Source organism: Neomonachus schauinslandi, chromosome 15 (genome assembly GCF_002201575.2).
Source record: "Neomonachus schauinslandi chromosome 15, ASM220157v2, whole genome shotgun sequence".
Taxonomy (NCBI): domain Eukaryota; kingdom Metazoa; phylum Chordata; class Mammalia; order Carnivora; family Phocidae; genus Neomonachus; species Neomonachus schauinslandi.
The window spans coordinates 56,068,263-56,084,734 of NC_058417.1; the positions used below are offsets into that span (position 1 = coordinate 56,068,263).

Below are 16,472 nucleotides of genomic sequence, written 5' to 3' on the forward strand. Positions count from 1 at the left end.
TGATCTTAAGACCCTGAGATCACGACCCGAGCTAAAACCAAGAGTCACAGAGTCACATGCTTAACCGCCTGAGTCACCCAGGCGCCCCCGGGGCAGGAGTTTTAAACAGAGATTGAACAATCAGACTGACTTGTAGAATCATTCCAACCATAAAATTAAGAATGGGTCAGTGGGAAGCAAAGCTGTAGAGGAGGATCCAGGTTCGGCCAATGTCTTGATGGTGATGGTGGCCCTGGATTGGGACAGTGGTGGGCCGTGGAGACAGAGGTGGCAGCAAGGCTGGGAAACTGGTTGCGGAAGCAAAGAAAAAAGGTGAGCAGAGAGGGTTCAGAGCTGGGGAGAGTGGGCCTGTGAGCAGGTCACTCACTGACTCCCCCAGGAGCACAGCAGGGGGCACCTGTCCCGTGGAGGTGGAGCAAAGGTGGATGTAGAAGCCAGCCCCAGCCAGAGCTCAAGCTGGAGGTGCAGCTCTGGGAGAACAGCGGGGATTAGAGGGCTAGGTCAGGAGTAGAGACTTTGTTTAAGACAGTAGAGTTTGGAGCCTGTTTGAAGACTGCTGGAGGGGCACCTAGGTGGCTCAGTCGATTTAGAGTCTAACTCTTGGTTTCAGTTTGGGCCATGATCTCAGGGTCGTGAACTCAAGCCCCGTATCAGGCTCCCTGCTCAGTGTGAAGTCTGCCCTTCCCCCACTGCCCTCTGTGCATGCTTGCTCTCTCTCTCAAAAAAAAAAAAAAAAAAGAGACTGCTAGAAAGGAGCCAATTGAGAGGGAGAATGGACGCAAAGGAAAGGGATCCCTGCATCTAGCCGAGAGGAGTGTTCTCCCCAATTTGTAGAGGAGGCCAGGGTGTCTGTGGCCAGAGGGTGACAGGCACCTGCTGGGGTTCTTTTTCTCCGAGTGTCAAGGACACCAGTCTTCAGTACAGAGGGGGCGGGTAGGAGCAGAGGTGAAGTTTGGAATAGCCGCATACAAAATGGAGCAGAGGGCTTACCAGGGACCCCCGAAGGGCTGCTGGACAGTGTTCAGGATCCAGATGTCACAGTTGCATAGGAAATGAACATTCATTTATCCAGCATGTGTTTATTAGGACCCACTATGTGCCGGGCAGCATTCTGGTTTGGGGGACAGCAGGGAACAGAGGAGGCAGAAACCCTGTCCTGGTGGGGGTGCATTCCAGCCAGGGGGGGCCAAGACTTCGTGGGTCAGCAAGCATGTATGCAGCGTGTCTGGTGGTGAGGGTGCTGCGGAGAAGGAAGCTGGGCAGGGGCGTCGGGGGCAGAGATGGTCATCTTGTGTAGGACAGCCTGAGCATGTGAGTAGCTGTTTGGTCTTCACTGTGAGCATCGAGCAGCTAGAGCAAAAGGAGGGCTGTCCTCCCTTTTGAGTTCAGTGCAAATACCACTGCCCTCCAAAGCCTCCCCTGGTCTACCCCGCTGGACATGACCCTTCCAGCCTCCTTAGATTCCTTGGCAATTAATTCACTTTTACCTCTCTGAGCCACCATGTCCGGAATCCGTTATGGAGCTCAAGACTCTTGCAGCCTCTACATACACTTCTCTGTCCCTAAACCAGAGGTCAGAAACCTGGTGGTCTATGGACTGCACCATATCCCACAAATGTGCCTCATTGGCCCACATTTTTCATGTCAATCAACATTTTTAATGAAAATGTTTTATGTAAAATTCCAGATTCCTGGCTTCTTTTGGAAACCGGGAAGGTCTGACGCATTGGATTTGGATGGCAGCAGTCAACTGGAGTGGCCTGTGCTTTCTAGTCTGCCACATCCTGCCACTGAGGTCAGATCAGCAGCTGCGGGTCGTACCAGGCTTGTGTTCTTGTTCTTTTCACGTGGGCCTGTTTGCATTACTTGGCTGGTTCCCTGGAGTATTTGAATTTGTGACTCCTGTTTTTTTACTAATACATGACTAACATTTCTAAGCACTTTAAATTTTTATAAAGTGCTTGAGGGAATGAGGGGAAGCGAGAATGAAGAAAGGTAATTGATGCCAAAAACGAAGGGATATGGACACTGAGACATGGCACCGTCCAGTGGGAGGGATGGTAACATAGAACTTAGTGGTTTGATTAACATTGTAGTAAAGGTATGCACAAGGCCCTCTGAGGAGAACGGATGGTTAAAAATAGCCATTATGTCCCACCTACCCAAGACTGTCTTCTGGAAATCCTCATGCCCAGTGCTGTTCCTCATAGGTCATAGTTTGAGCCCCTCGTGCTGCTCGTAGTCTTCTGGAAAAGTTCCAGCCGAAATGTGCCCTTGTGCACTGGGGTCCGGGTGATGAATGTGGCCTGACAGTGCTTGGTGACCACACGCGGTGTATCTTCACACATCCTCTCGGGTAATCCTTACGCCCCTGGGCCTCCGCTTACAGAGGCCAGGTGGCTCACAGAGGGTGCACACATGGCGAGGTCTCAGATGTGTGATATACACCTTGCCCGCTGCCATCTCTGCCATCTTACAGCCGTGACACCCCACAGAGATTGGAACCGTGTCGTGTTAGTGATTTTTTTCCCTCTTTGATATGTTACTCTTAGAATCCACTCTTACTGGTTTTTGTTTTTTTTAAGATTTTATTTATTTGAGAGAGAGAATGAGAGAGAGAGAGCACATGAGAGGGGGGAGGGTCAGAGGGAGAAGCAGACTCCCTGCCAAGCAGGGAGCCCGATGTGGGACTCGATCCCGGGACTCCAGGATCATGACCTGAGCTGAAGGCAGTCACTTAACCGACTGAGCCACCCAGGCGCCCATTGTTTTTTTTTTTTTTTTAAGATTTTATTTATTTGAGAGAGAGAGAATGAGAGAGAGCATAAAAGGGAGGAGGGTGAGAGGGAGAAGCAGACTCCCCACTGAGCAGGGAGCCCGATGCGGGACTCGATCCCGGGACTCCAGGATCACGACCTGAGTCGAAGGCAGCCGCCCAACCGAGCCACCCAGGCACCCCACTCTCTTACTGGTTTTTAGTGGACAAAGAATGTGAGCTTTACCCTGGATAAAGGCATTCTTGTTTAGTTAGAAGGGCCAAAATCATTCTCTTTTATATGAAAAATATTTATAGATGATTTTTTAACAAATTACACATCTTATCACCGAGTGGAAAAGAAGGGAAATGTGCTCCATCCAACCATGGCAACTGTTTTCCTTGCCTCCCCTCCAGACCTCGGGCCTTATGCATGCGTGTGATCTATGTGATTGGAGCAGTGGTGTGGAAGCAGCTGGGAACTTGGTTTTACAAAACACTTAACAGAGGCAAAAAAGTGAGACAGATGTTTTCCATGGAGTCAGCCCACATGCAAAGACTGCCGAGTTGAGTGTATGGCGCCATAATGATGGGGTCGCTGCCCCATGGCTCCACTTAGAGCGGTAGTCCCTTTCCCTCCCGGACACCGAGCAGCCGCACCGAGACGTGCTTCCTGCCCCATGTCACCTGCGATGTTCACGTCCCAGGCCTGAAGCAGGCACCCTGTGCAGTGAGAACAGAGCTCCTCGCTCTCGGGGGTTACAGGTGTTAGAAGCCTGGCACTTTCCCAGCCTGGCGGACTGAGCCGTTCTTTGAGCTGATAGAAGGAGCAGTCACACTGTCACACCAGCTCCCTCCTAGCGATGGCGGCACGCTGGTTCCTTTCAGTCCTCTCCATTCAGCAGTGCAAACATCAGCTCATGGCCCTCCTCGTGGGGTTGGGGACATCTGGGCAGCAGCAGTCACAGCGCCCGCTAGGTTGTGGCTTAGCTCATCGTGGCTTGAAGACTTGCCCGGACTGGTTTTCATAAATCTGCTGGGTTTCTGCACTCCCAGCAAAGCCATGCACCCGACTAACTGATGAAGTTTCTGATCTTGGTGAAGTTGTTCTTTTACAGGTGTTCTGCAGTTTTGCTATTGGCCTGCTGGCTTCACACAAATTTGCACTTTTGTCAGAGTTCAGGTGCTAAGTTGTTGGTCGTCACCACTTCAGAGTGTTGATCTGTGGGGGCACCTGGATGGCTCAGTCGGTTAAGCATCCGACTCTTGGTCTCAGCAAGGGTCTTGACCTCAGAGTCATGAGTTCAGGCCCCGCATTGGGCTCCATGGGCATAGAACCTACTTCAAACAAACAAAAAACAGAACTCCTCTCTAAGAGTATGGCTCTCTGTCTTACAAAATATGTTTCCTCAATTACTTTTTTTTATGTGTGTCTGGTTTTATAGAAGTAAATGCTACAGGACAGTTATTTTTGTCCCATTCCTGTTACATTGATATCAATTCATTTTCTGATAAGCCTGAGGAAAACTGATAGTAATTTAGGAAATGCAGTATAGCTTCATAAACTGGATTATTTGGACCTGCTTCGAACCCATTCAGGAGATGGAGCACAGTAATCTAGAGAAATGTCCCTGTGCCTGTCTTTTGGTCAGAGAGGGTAAGCTGCCTGAGAGGGACTCAACGAGGCTGTTCCTTAACATGGGGTGTCGGGTCGTATATGACGGTGCCACACAGTACCTGCTCCTTAACGTTGCCCCAGTGACTTCGTGTGAACGTGGGCCAGACGCGCAGGACCCGCTGACTTGTGGCCTAATGTGGCAAGGAGCTATCAAGTCTTGGAGAACCAGTCTGTTGTTTTGACAGTTACTGGAGGTGTGGCCAAACGTGAGGAAGTGCAAGCATAGCATTTACTTCTGTTCCTGAGGGAATGAAAGTGGATCCTAAAAATACTAACCAGCCTGATTAGTACACTTAGAAATAAATATCCTGACACTTAACAATCAGTTTGCAGATACAGGAGAACACTAAATATTAAATAATACAACTTTTGATGAAAACCAGATCCTCCCTGCAGGCTCTGAATCGAACAGTGAGATTGAGGCAGAACCTCACGGTGAACTCTGTCAGGTTTCACTGAGACGTTGAGGTAGATAACTTTGAAAGCGACTGAGGGGTCGGAGAGTAGAGAGCACTACACATACAGTTAATTTAGAGTCACATAGGAAGGCCATTATAGACGAGATCCGAGCTAAACCAGCAGCATAGTGTGGTCATAAAAATAAAATCCTGCCTGAGGTTGTGTCTTCCAATGATGACCGAAGTGAGAGCATCACTTTCATAGGCCAGTCGGTACACTGGGACTGTGCTGCTAATGTTGACCTGACTCCGGAATATCGTTTTATCCATTTTACTACCTCTTCTCCCCAGCTTCTCAGGCATGTATCGCCTCCACTGGGCATTGCAGCAGTGCCAAGGTAATCACTGTGGTCGCCCTGTGCGGGTTAGAGAAAGCTCCAACCAGAGGCAGACTTCACTTTACATTTGGGTACTTAATCCACTGATACTATGTTTGCTCTTCACTTAGTTTTCTGGCACAAATAATATAACCAAAGGCAGAGATTATGTGAGTTAATCATGGAAGAGGCATATCACCCATCTGATTAACTGAATCCTCTGCCTAGGTTGATAAAACACGTATGTTGTTTCTCCAAGTCTCCTTAAGAGCAGGAGCTGGAGAACATTGTCCTACCTGCAGGACTTAATGTCTTAGCAGCTCCCCTGCTCCTTTATCATTCTTTGGTACAAAAACGATACCAAAAAATGGAGTCACCTGCAGACAGAGTGAATCAGCAAGATGCTGCCAAGAGCTCAACTGTTCTCACACTGCAACTTCAGAAATAGATCTCCCAGACCTCTCCAGTCGGAGTAATTCTATTTTAAGCACCACACAGTAGTTACTAAGAGGAGTCATCTGAGCAGCCTGCTTTTTGTGGATATGGGAACGCGGGTGGGGGGCGGGGGTTGATTAGAGTGTTTTTACTTTCCTCTGTTTTGGGGGACTTGGTAAGAGGGGCTGGAGTGGAAAGAGAACCAGAGCATCCTAAGTGTCCTGCTGGAGAGATGTCCCTGTGCCTGTCTTTTGGTCAGGGTAAGCTGCCTGAGAGGGACTCAATGAGGCTGTTCTTAACATGGGGTGTCGGGTCGTATACGATGGCGCCACACAGTACCTGCTCCTTAACGTTGCCCCGTTATCAGTGCATCTCCTGAGGATGCACGTGGAAGTTTTTGCTGTAGGCAAAAACCTTCAGTTCAAAATGAATAAATAAGACCATTAAAAATACAGTTTGGCTCCCCCATATATCAATAAGAAAGGGCACATTTAAAATCTCTATTAGTGCGCTCAAATAAAAACTAAAAAAATGTGTTCTTTCTAATACTGACCGTCTGTGATGGGCCCATAAGACAGGCAAAAGCAGCTCTTCTGAGCAGTTGCTGTGTAGCTTGAGGCCACAGGGCCCGCTTTTGAAAAAGGACCTTATCTGTAACCCTCCTGTAGAGTCCCCTGAGTTTGGAAGAGAAGCTTCAAATAAATGCTCACAAAACGAGGCATTCTGAAAAGTAGGGGACTTGATCATCTGAGAAAAACTACTCTGTATAAAGCTTCACTAGATAAATACTGCTCTTGCTTTCGAATATGAAAAAGTAATTATTGCTACAGCTCCCAGTTCTGCTCTGTCCCTCCATAAGCCAGTAGTCAACCACACATGAAAGCATGATAATAAGTGTACATTAGGCATAAAGGCCATTGGTAGGAACAAAATCCCATCCCATTACTATTTCAGTCAGTATGGAAGATGCCAAGCACACAGGCGGCACTCAGATGCCTTGTCGATGCCGTGTCAGACTTTTCTCTTTCCTGCACTCAGTTATGATTGGCCATTGTCTGACCAAACTTTTCTTCCCAGCAAGGACTGCCTGTCACACTTATAAAACTATACAGGTAGCATCCATGGAACAAGCTAAAATTGATTTCTTATTTCACAAAAGAAAGAACTCCATCCATGAACTTGACCGTCTGGAGTGTTTAAGATGGGGATCACGGGTGAGGTGGAGCCTCTTGACGTCAGTCCTATTTCCTGGCCTTAGAACTGCTTTGTGTTCATTTTTATACTGATCTTCATGGTGTCTACCACCTAGGTACTTTGTTTTCTCCGTTCTGATAAATAAAGTGTATTTAAAATTGAATGAAAACTACATATTCTAGTGGCATTTCATTGTTACTGTTATTTTAGTCCTAGTACGGTATTTGTTCAGTTGGAGAAGGGAGACAAGAATTCCTGGACCGACCCCCAGGCCACAGAAACATTTTGTCAAAAGCAGTAGCATTTGAAGGGCCATTTAAAAAGTGTTGATATCACTGTTTTAAATGTAAGGTAGAATTTTTTTTCTGCCTCATTAAGCCCATCTTTAACAAAAAGCTTACTAAAATCCACGCCAGCAATAAACATTAAACGTTGTAGATTATTTTAATAGTACGTATTTTACAGTTATTTTCTACCTACTGGAAGTACTTGCTTGGAATCAGAATTAGCTGTTGTGCCTCAAGGTTGTAGCATCTCCTCTTCTAGGGCCTTCCGAATACCTGCGGTGCACACGTTCTGATGTGTGCGTGTTCGGCATCATCGGTAAATTATATACTTGCCAGAGATCAACTTAAAATGGAAATGTTGTCGGGGAAATAGTCTTTGAGACACTAGTCCACTGGCTTCCTGGTGTTGGCGTCACTGAAATAAATTCCTTTCTTGTTTCACCACACACACACACACAAAAAGAAATACTGTTCTTTTGATTTGGGGGTAAAAGTTATTCTTCCATTTGTAAAATTTTGAAACATGCTGCTTGCAGATCATTTGCCTTGTAGATAGACATACTCTGTAGACATTTCCATTGCTTTAACAGGAATTGAAAATGCTTTATAAAAATCGATTAACTATAATTACCGTAGTCTTAATATTTATTCTTAATTTTGACTTACTTAAATCATTTGTAGTATTGCCTTTCAAAAAGGTGGAAGTATAAGGATGACAGATTTTAAGTGAGTATGTTATTTAATTACCTGCAATAAATTAGTATTTTTACAGCTTATTGACCATTAGCAACATGTTATTTTATCTTCTTAAAACATCCGTAATTTTTGTCAGCCATGTTAATTTTCCTGATTTAATTTTGTCCCTTAAATTTATAAAACTACTTTCCCCAATATATATTATTGTTTTCTGTGTAATTATAGGGAATATTATAGTTAGCTATTGCTGACAATAACTGATTAGGGCTAACTTTCCTGTTATTGGCAATGATTTATTGCTCAGCACGGAGCTTGTAATTTAAAATGATTCATAGGTTGCATGGTCTTTTGCCATTAATCAATATTACTGCATTTTATTAGAATAAAGAGCATCAGGGGAGCTGATTCCATACTATTTTTAATCAGAAAAGTAATAAATTTCATAATTGATGGTAATAACCATTTTGCAACCAAATTATTTAAAATTTACAGTTAACTGTATTGTATGTTCTCTATTCTTTAGTTAGTATTTAAAATGTTCACATTTCCATCTCTGAGAAACTGTATCCATATGAAAATTACAACTGATGTGAGCTGTCAGCACAGTTATCAGTAGTGTCGAGTAAGCTTATAGGCAGAAGCAAAGTGAAGTATGGAATGATTTGGGAAGATGAAGTGTACGTATGTAACGTAAAATGTTTCTCTTGCTGAAGTGTAAAGATATTGGTGAGATGCTTCTTGTTGCCTGGCCCCATGACCTCTCCTGTGCGTGTTGAGAGCAATGCCATGACCTTCCGGACCCCATTGTGCACCCTCATCAGGTGCCAGCCCCGGGGGTCAGGATGCTCTGGCCACAGCACTTGGCAGACGAGGGAAGGAAGTGTTCCAGGACCCGGGCAGTCCTCCTGCCCGATCCTCTCGTCTTTCCCATCCTGAAGACTCCCTCCGCTCCTTCGCAGCTACTGGGTGCTGCCTGAGAACCGTCTGGATTTCCTGTCACTGCTTTCCTATACATGTTTCATCTGCCCTCTTCTCGTGGCCTTGCCCAGATCTCTGTCTTTGACGGTCATAGATAAGCTAGGATGATTTTCAGTATATATTTGCAACTTATAAATTTTTCTTATAAGAGAATAATGTAACATAAAATTTCTTCTAGGTTACATGTAATACTAGAAGTGTAAAAGCTGCTTCTTAAATATGAGTCTTAAAATATTCTTTTAAGCCCTGTTATGTTGCAGATACTGTGAGTTCAGTAGTCTTCGATGTTTAAGGGGCTCTCGATTTTAAGTGGGTGGCGGTCAGGAGTGAAAACACTGGGAATTTAATAAGCTAAACAAATCTAATTAGAGATGATACTGCCTCCTTTCTGCTTTCCCCCAAAGCCATCCTAAAGACAGATCATCTCGAAATTATTTTGAACTTGAAACGCCCATTTCTACTTCTCCTCTGTTTCACTCTTACTATGTTCTCTCTCGGTCGGTGCCCTTTGCAGTCTCGGCGGGCTGGGGAGAGATGCCTAATGTCCACTCAAAGGCTGAGAGCTCTTGGGGAGAGCCGTCCTCCCCCTCCGCCCTGGTTGACAACGGCACCGCAGCATGGGGCAAGCCACCCAGCAGCGGCAGCGGATGGGGGGACCAGCCCACGGAGCCACCGGTGACGTTTGGGAGAGCCAGCGCCCCCGCCCCCACCCCAGCCCTGTGCAAACCAGGTAAGCCTGACTCGGTGCTTGAGAAGTGGGTCAGGCTCTTCTTGAGAGGGATACTTTCTGTTGAATTTTAAGAATTCAAGGTTTAGGACACTTTACTCCTTTTGTTTGTACTTTAAGACTAACACATTTGCCACGTCTGGTACAGGGACACAGAGGAGCTCTTAACAGAAGCCCATGATCTCCTTAAAAAAAAAAAAAAAAAAATTAGTTACCAGAATCCAAACCACACCGTGTGTGCCAGACACCGGGAGTAGTACGTGCGCCGCAGTGGCGTTCTTGGGCCTGCCCTCCGCTCCTGCCTCCCTGAGCGGCGGGGTGGAAGAAAGCGTGCCAGTGGTCCTTCCTGAGACCCAACAGTGCTCCACAGCGCTCGGCCCTTCCTGCCTCGCTTGCGTCTTGTGAGCACCGTTCTACTTCGGGTGCTCCAGGCTGACGCTTTTTCTTTTCTTTCTTCCTTTCCTTTTCCTTTTCCTTTCCTTTCCTTTCTTTTTAGAAGAAAAGGAAACAGCCATTTGGTTGCATTGTCCTCCCATTCTCTGGAAGTGTAATAAGTACACCTGTGAAATATCTGTTCTCACAAATGTCCACATTGCATTCACCGAGTGGAACTCTGTGACATATGGGAATTTGACAATGCTATACGTAGGACATTAGCATGAACCTAAGATTGTGATTTAAGTCTAATAATAAGATCAGTTGTTCACATGGCTGCAAAAGCTTCGTATTTTCTTTGGACAACATTAAGTGTCTTAGATCTAAAATGCAACTTTATGCGTTTGATATTTTTGCTATTGCATTTTGCATTAGTTTTGTGTTTGTTACTTTGCTAACACCGGATAGTGTGTTCTGTAGATCTACCATTCTGCTGGATTATTATTCCATTCATTCACTTTCTTGTTGCAAATCTAAAGAATAAGAAGGTACTTAGATTCACATGCTATCTTGAGGGGCTATATTTGTTTTTATAATTTGAACTTGGAGGCATTATTATACACGTGTCTGCCTTGAAAAAGCATCATATCTTCATAGTCTTACAGACTCCGGCTAACTGTACTATCACTTAATCTTTGGCCTTCTTCACCTTCTCCCAGGAAGTGAAAATTTGGGTTAACTTTTATATCCAAAATCACTTTACATCTTCAAAAAGTAGAAAAAATAATATCCTGAAATCAAAACTCAGTAGTCAGCTTGGGCTCCATCTGCCCATGGCCTCAGCTGTCTCCATCCTGTTGTTCTGAGAGTATCTCCTGGGAGCTTGTCAGAAACAGACTATAGGGCCCAACCACAGATCTGTGCGTTTCTCGTGATCCCCAGGTGACTCCTAGCTGGTCACATTGAAGGAGCACTAGTCTGAATACTGCTGCAGGTTTGGATCAAGTGGTAATCAAAAACCACATGGACGGGCGCCTGGGTGGCTCATTTGTTAAGCATCTACCTTCTGGCTCAGGTCATGATCCCAGGGTCCTGGGATTGAGCCCCGCATCAGGCTCCCTGCTCTTTGGGGAGCCTGCTTCTCCCTCTCCCACTCCCCCTGCTTGTGTTCCCTCTCTCACTCTCTCTCTCTCTCTCTCTGCCAAATAAATAAATAAATCTTTAAAAAAAAAAAAAAACACATGGAGGACAGTGGTATTTTTTAGGACTCTGCATTTTACCGGCTGTTTCATACCATGCAGACATTGCCACCTTCTCCTGTAGTCCCCAGGATTTATTGTTAGGAAGTCCATGCTTCAAAATCACCTCTAGCCGGTTAAGGGAGTTTGTAACAGCACAGACGACAAATAGCTGGAGTTTGAAGAAAAAAACATATACACATTTGCATATGTATTCTGTAACTAGCTCAGGAAATTCAATTCTTAGGTCTTGGGGAAACAAAGTAGTAAAAAGGTAGATTACAATACACCCCTTTTGTCCCCCCTTCCCCTAAATGATGTTATAGTATAGCATCTGCTTTAGGAGAGGTGAGTTTGGTAAGTTCATGTTTGCTCTCTTTCTAGCTTCAAAATCTATGCAAGAAGGCTGGGGCAGTGGTGGGGACGACATGAACCTTGGCACCAGTCAGTGGGAAGATGAAGAAGGGGGCATGTGGAATAATGCTGCTTCCCAAGAAAGCACCTCCTCCTGCAGTTCCTGGGGGAACGCCCCCAAAAAAGGACTCCCAAAGGTGTGTGCAACACTAAAGAAAGGAAACTCTAAAAATCAGTGGTACTTAAAAACACATTCAGGGTAGAGGTTGTATCTCCAGTTAATGATGACTGGTAGACCAGGAGTTTTTTGCGTGCTGTGGGTACTTCTGGAAGACCCTGAGATTTTGTCAGGGGTCTCGCCTGAGTGAAGGCTGGAGTTTTCCAGAGACTACCTGGCATTGCTGTGACAGCAAAGCAAAGGCAGAGACAGACATGAGAATCCAGCCGCTTCTAAGAAGCCAGACAGTAAGGAGATTTGCAGGTATGTACAACAGTGCCACTCTTCTCACTAAAAGTTCTTGTTTTAGAAAACGTAATTTTCCATTAAAAAAAAATGTTATTGGTGTTAACACAGAATGGGTTTATTATTGTAATTTTTAAACAAATTATTTTTAAATTTATCAGTTTTAATTTCTAATACAGTAAATATTGATAAATACAACCCATATAACCAGAATTTCTTTAGAATCCTCAATCTTTAAGAGAGGGTAATGGGGTTGGTCCTCAGACCGTTAAGTCTGAAACTCCTGAGGTAGACCATTAAGTCGTCTTGTAGCAAACAGGCAGCCATCTGGAAAAATTAAGTGAGATCCACAACTCATATATGCACCAAGATAAAATCCAAGTAGGTCACAAATTTAAGTATGATAAATAAAAATATAAAATGGGAAAGAATTTGAGAAACAGTCTTGGAGTGGGACCAAAATCTAACAGCCATCAAATGAAAGACTTACAAATCAGTAGATACACGTGAAAACTGTGCACGACAGAAAATACCAAAAAGTCAAAAGACAACAAGCTGGAAAAAAAAAATTTGTATGCTAGCATGGAGAGAGGTGATCTCCCGAATATATAAAGAAAGGTCCTAGAAACTGATTTTTTAAAAAATCAATTAGTAACCCACTAGAAAAAGGTGCAAAGAATATAAATAGATGGTCCCTGGAAAAGGAATGCATACAGCTCTTACACATATGAAAGGGTGTTCAGCCTGTTTTCTTATGGAAAGAAACTACACTGCGAGGGGTGCCTGGGTGGCTCAGTCGGTTCAGTGTCTGACTCTTGATTTCAGTTCAGGTCACCATCTCAGGATCATAGGATCCAGCCCCATGTCAGGCTCTGCACTCAGTGCGGAGTCTGCTTGTCCCTCTCCCTCTGCTCTTCTCCCCTCCCCCCATGCTCTCTCTCAAATAAATAAATCTTTTTTTCTTTTTTTAAGATTTTATTTACTTATTTGGGAGACAGCACAAGCAGGGGGTGAGGCTGGGGGAGAGGTGGAGGGAGTGGGAGAAGCAGACTCCCTACTGAGCAGGGAGCCTGATGTGGGACTCGATCCCAGGACTCTGAGATCATGACCTGAGCCGAAGGCAGTCCCAATAAAATCTTCTTAAAAAACAAATAAAACAACACTGAAGATGCCAGTTTTCATCTCTCAGACCAGCGGAAATCCACACGTCTCACAAACAGGCTGTGTTGACAAAGCTGTGAGAAAACCAGCACCTGGTCTGTTGCTGAATGTGAAGCAGTGTAAGCCGCACGGAGGGCAGCTTGGCGTCCTCTGTCCTGATTGCAGATATGTTGGCACGTGGGTGTGGCGCTTCCACTTGTCACGGGTGCAGCAGATGGCATTTGTACACAGCTCTCTGTTGCAGCGTGTCTGTAGTCAAAACGATGATTTAAATGCACATCAGTGGGGTGACTAGTTAGATTGTACCACATCCACACTGGGGAGAGCCAAACAGATTTTTAAACAGAAATTCTGTGTATATTCATATGAAAAGATCACCAAACTATATTGTTAAATGAAAAGGCAAGGTACAGAAAACTGTGCAGTACACTCCTCCTCTGGGGGCAGGGCACGGGTGTGAAGGGGGGGAGTTCCTCTTGGGGAGAGCAAGAGCTAAGCGGATGGAGGAGGGGGTAGGAAGAAGATGCTTTGGTGTATACCCTTTTTCTACTTTCAAATGCTCTGAAGGTATTATGAAGGTATTATCTGTTCAAAAAAAAAATTAGTTGAACAAAGCATTCAATTAGCTGTAAGCAGAACCCAGAAACTAAAATCATTAGGAGTAGAAGTGATTACGGACTTCAAAAAGGAATCTTTTTACAATCGGGCTGGCAAATAATCCAGTTAATGATGGGACCCGAAATACCAAATTGGAAAATTAAAATATTGTGTAATGCCAGCAACTCCGGCCCAGGCAGCGCAGCAGTGGTTCCCGCAGCCTCCGAATAAGCTGCTTCCTCGAGGAGAGAGCGCCTGCTAGTTTAATATTGCCCCATCTGCTCCATTCTGTAGTTAAGGGCAGGCTCAACTCCGAAAAGCACTGTGAAGGATAATTTTAGAGGAGGATGTTTTTCCTACTACATTAACGCATGGTTGGAATCTTTGTGGCTGTGAGAGTAGAAGGGAAATTACTGGAAAATGGTTCACATCCCCGCTCAGCCCTTCTGCACTGCCCTGCGCTCCCCTCCTCTGCCCTGCGCTTGCTCTCTCCTTTCCTCTTCATCTTGTCCCTCATGATGTTTGCCCATTTACTTTCTTCTCCACCCTAAAGCCTGCAAGCCGTGAGAAGTCAGTAAAATTAACAGGCTTGTTGTTCCTTTTCATTCTGTTGGAACAAAACCTCTGCATTTTGTCATCTTTTACAGTAAAGCTAATAAAAGAGCAGAAAACATAAAAGTTTTTGTAAACTTCCCATAGTATTAGCATAGGGCCATGTTCAGAGGAGCACTTACGATTATTTGATAATGGAAGTGGCACTAATTTGTGATGAACTAAATTCTCTGGGGAAGAAAAATAATTCTCTTGCCTTTTTTTTTTTTTTTAAGCTCTTATTTCAGAGAGAGAGAGAGCATGTAAGCATGAGTGGGGAGAGGGGCAGAGTGAGAAGCTGACTCCCCGCTGAGCAGGGAGCCTATGTGGTACTCGATCCTAGGACCCTGGGATCATGCCCTGAGCCGAAGGCAGATGCTTAACTGACTGAGCCACCCAGGCATCCCTAATTTATGGACTTTAAAAAAGCAAGAGAATTGGGGCACCTAGGTGGCTTAGTGGGTTAAGCGTCTGCCTTCGGCTCGGGTCATGATCCCAGGATCCTAGGATCAAGTCCCACATAGGCTCCCTGCTCAGCGGGGAGTCTGCTTCTCCCTCTTCCTGCTGCTCCCCCTGCTTGTGCATGCACTCTCTCTCTCCTCTCTCTGACAAATAAATAAATAAATAAAATCTTTAAAAAAAAGTCCATAAATTACACACACATGCCAACTTGCAGTGCACCCTAAAGCATTCCATAGTAACTAGCCATGACTTTCTGGCGCACAGCATTATTCAACGTGAGTACAGGAAGGTTCTCTAACTTTTAAGTCACTGGGAATTTTAGGCATCTCCCATTTCTAGAAGAAATGCTTAAAATGTAACCCATAATTCATTCTAGGGCATGAAAACATCTGGCAAGCAGGACGAGGCCTGGATCATGAGCCGGCTGATGAAACAACTCACAGACATGGGCTTCCCGGTGACTGGTGTCTTATTTTACTGCTCACCTCCGTGTGTGCTGCCTTGCATGGCCCCGATTGTGTCCTGCCCACGTTTGTCATGCGTAACAAGGAAGGAAGACTTTTGAGGGAGGAGAGTGTTCATACAACCTAATTTGTAAATTCCCCTTTCACACAAGCACTTCTGTTAAGGGAGCATTGCTTTCAACTACAGCAAGGATCCACACTGTTTCTATCAAGTAAGGTGTGAGAGCCTTTTCCTGGAATAACACATGCTGTGTGATTGTTCTTTTCCTTGGCTTATACAGTTTCATACTTTCCTTTAATTTATAATTAAAAGTGAGTTTTCATTAGTTCATGCAGTAGATTGACAGATGACAAGAGAAAATTTGGTATAAAGTACTAAAGCTCTGTGTCCAGAAAAAGAATCCTCACCAAGCCTATTGAGTAGGACCTGACTCTCAGGTCCTGGGTGGGGAGAGCTCACATTGCAGGATGACCCTCTGAAAATGTGTCATGATGTGTTCAGTTCCTGAGATCGAATGCAGGGGTTCAGATAGTGTGGATATCACCTGCGTCTGTTACATCTTCCCTTCAAAGGTCTTCTTTCCAGATCATTACTCAAGCGAATATTTATCTTTTGATTACTGTGAATGTCCCTAAAGAATGAGTGCAGCATGGCCCAGTCTAGAAACTGTATACTTCATAGCAGGCCCAGGCCCTCTGACACTGGGCAGGGCACAGACCCAGGGGTGGCCCAGCCTCTTCCCGTATGAGAGGACAGGCGGGACACTGGAGGCCTGCCCAGGTGTCCCCATTTCTATTGTGGTGCCTGCACACGCTGACATGCATCTGTTCCCATCATAGGGATAATTACGAAAATGAATCTACTTGTTCGGATTTGATTTGTTTTTACGTTTCTTAGTGAAAAACAGTTGACAGCAAAGCCCAGAGTCCATAAAGTAGAGAATGAAGCTCTGTGCTCTAACTCCTACAGGAACTTTCCCGAAACTGTGCTGGTGGAGATTTCATCTTTGCTGAATGGTTGCTACTTGTACAGAATCAATGACAAGATTCCACGGGCACTGTACATTTTGTTTTTAAAGTGTTAAATGTAAATTCATTAAAAGTCAATTCAATACATGTTCTTATTCTGAGTGCCTTTTACTTAGAAGACCTTTGTCTCTAGCCTCAACAACAAAGAGAAGTATTCCCAGTTCCAAAACCTAGTAATATAGGGTAATATTAGGTCATTGTTAGGTCAACAAT

General features: G+C 44.9%; 1 protein-coding gene across 1 annotated transcript in view; it reads left to right on the top strand.

Moving 5' to 3' along the window:
• The window catches only part of TNRC6C (trinucleotide repeat containing adaptor 6C), a 95,938-nt gene that overhangs the window by 47,999 nt on the left and 31,467 nt on the right, over positions 1-16,472 (top strand). Inside the window, exons 5-7 of the mRNA XM_044921402.1 lie at positions 9,313-9,528; positions 11,523-11,689; positions 15,143-15,223. Coding sequence (XP_044777337.1) covers positions 9,313-9,528; positions 11,523-11,689; positions 15,143-15,223 — 464 coding nt within the window. The remainder of the gene's footprint in view (positions 1-9,312; positions 9,529-11,522; positions 11,690-15,142; positions 15,224-16,472) is intronic.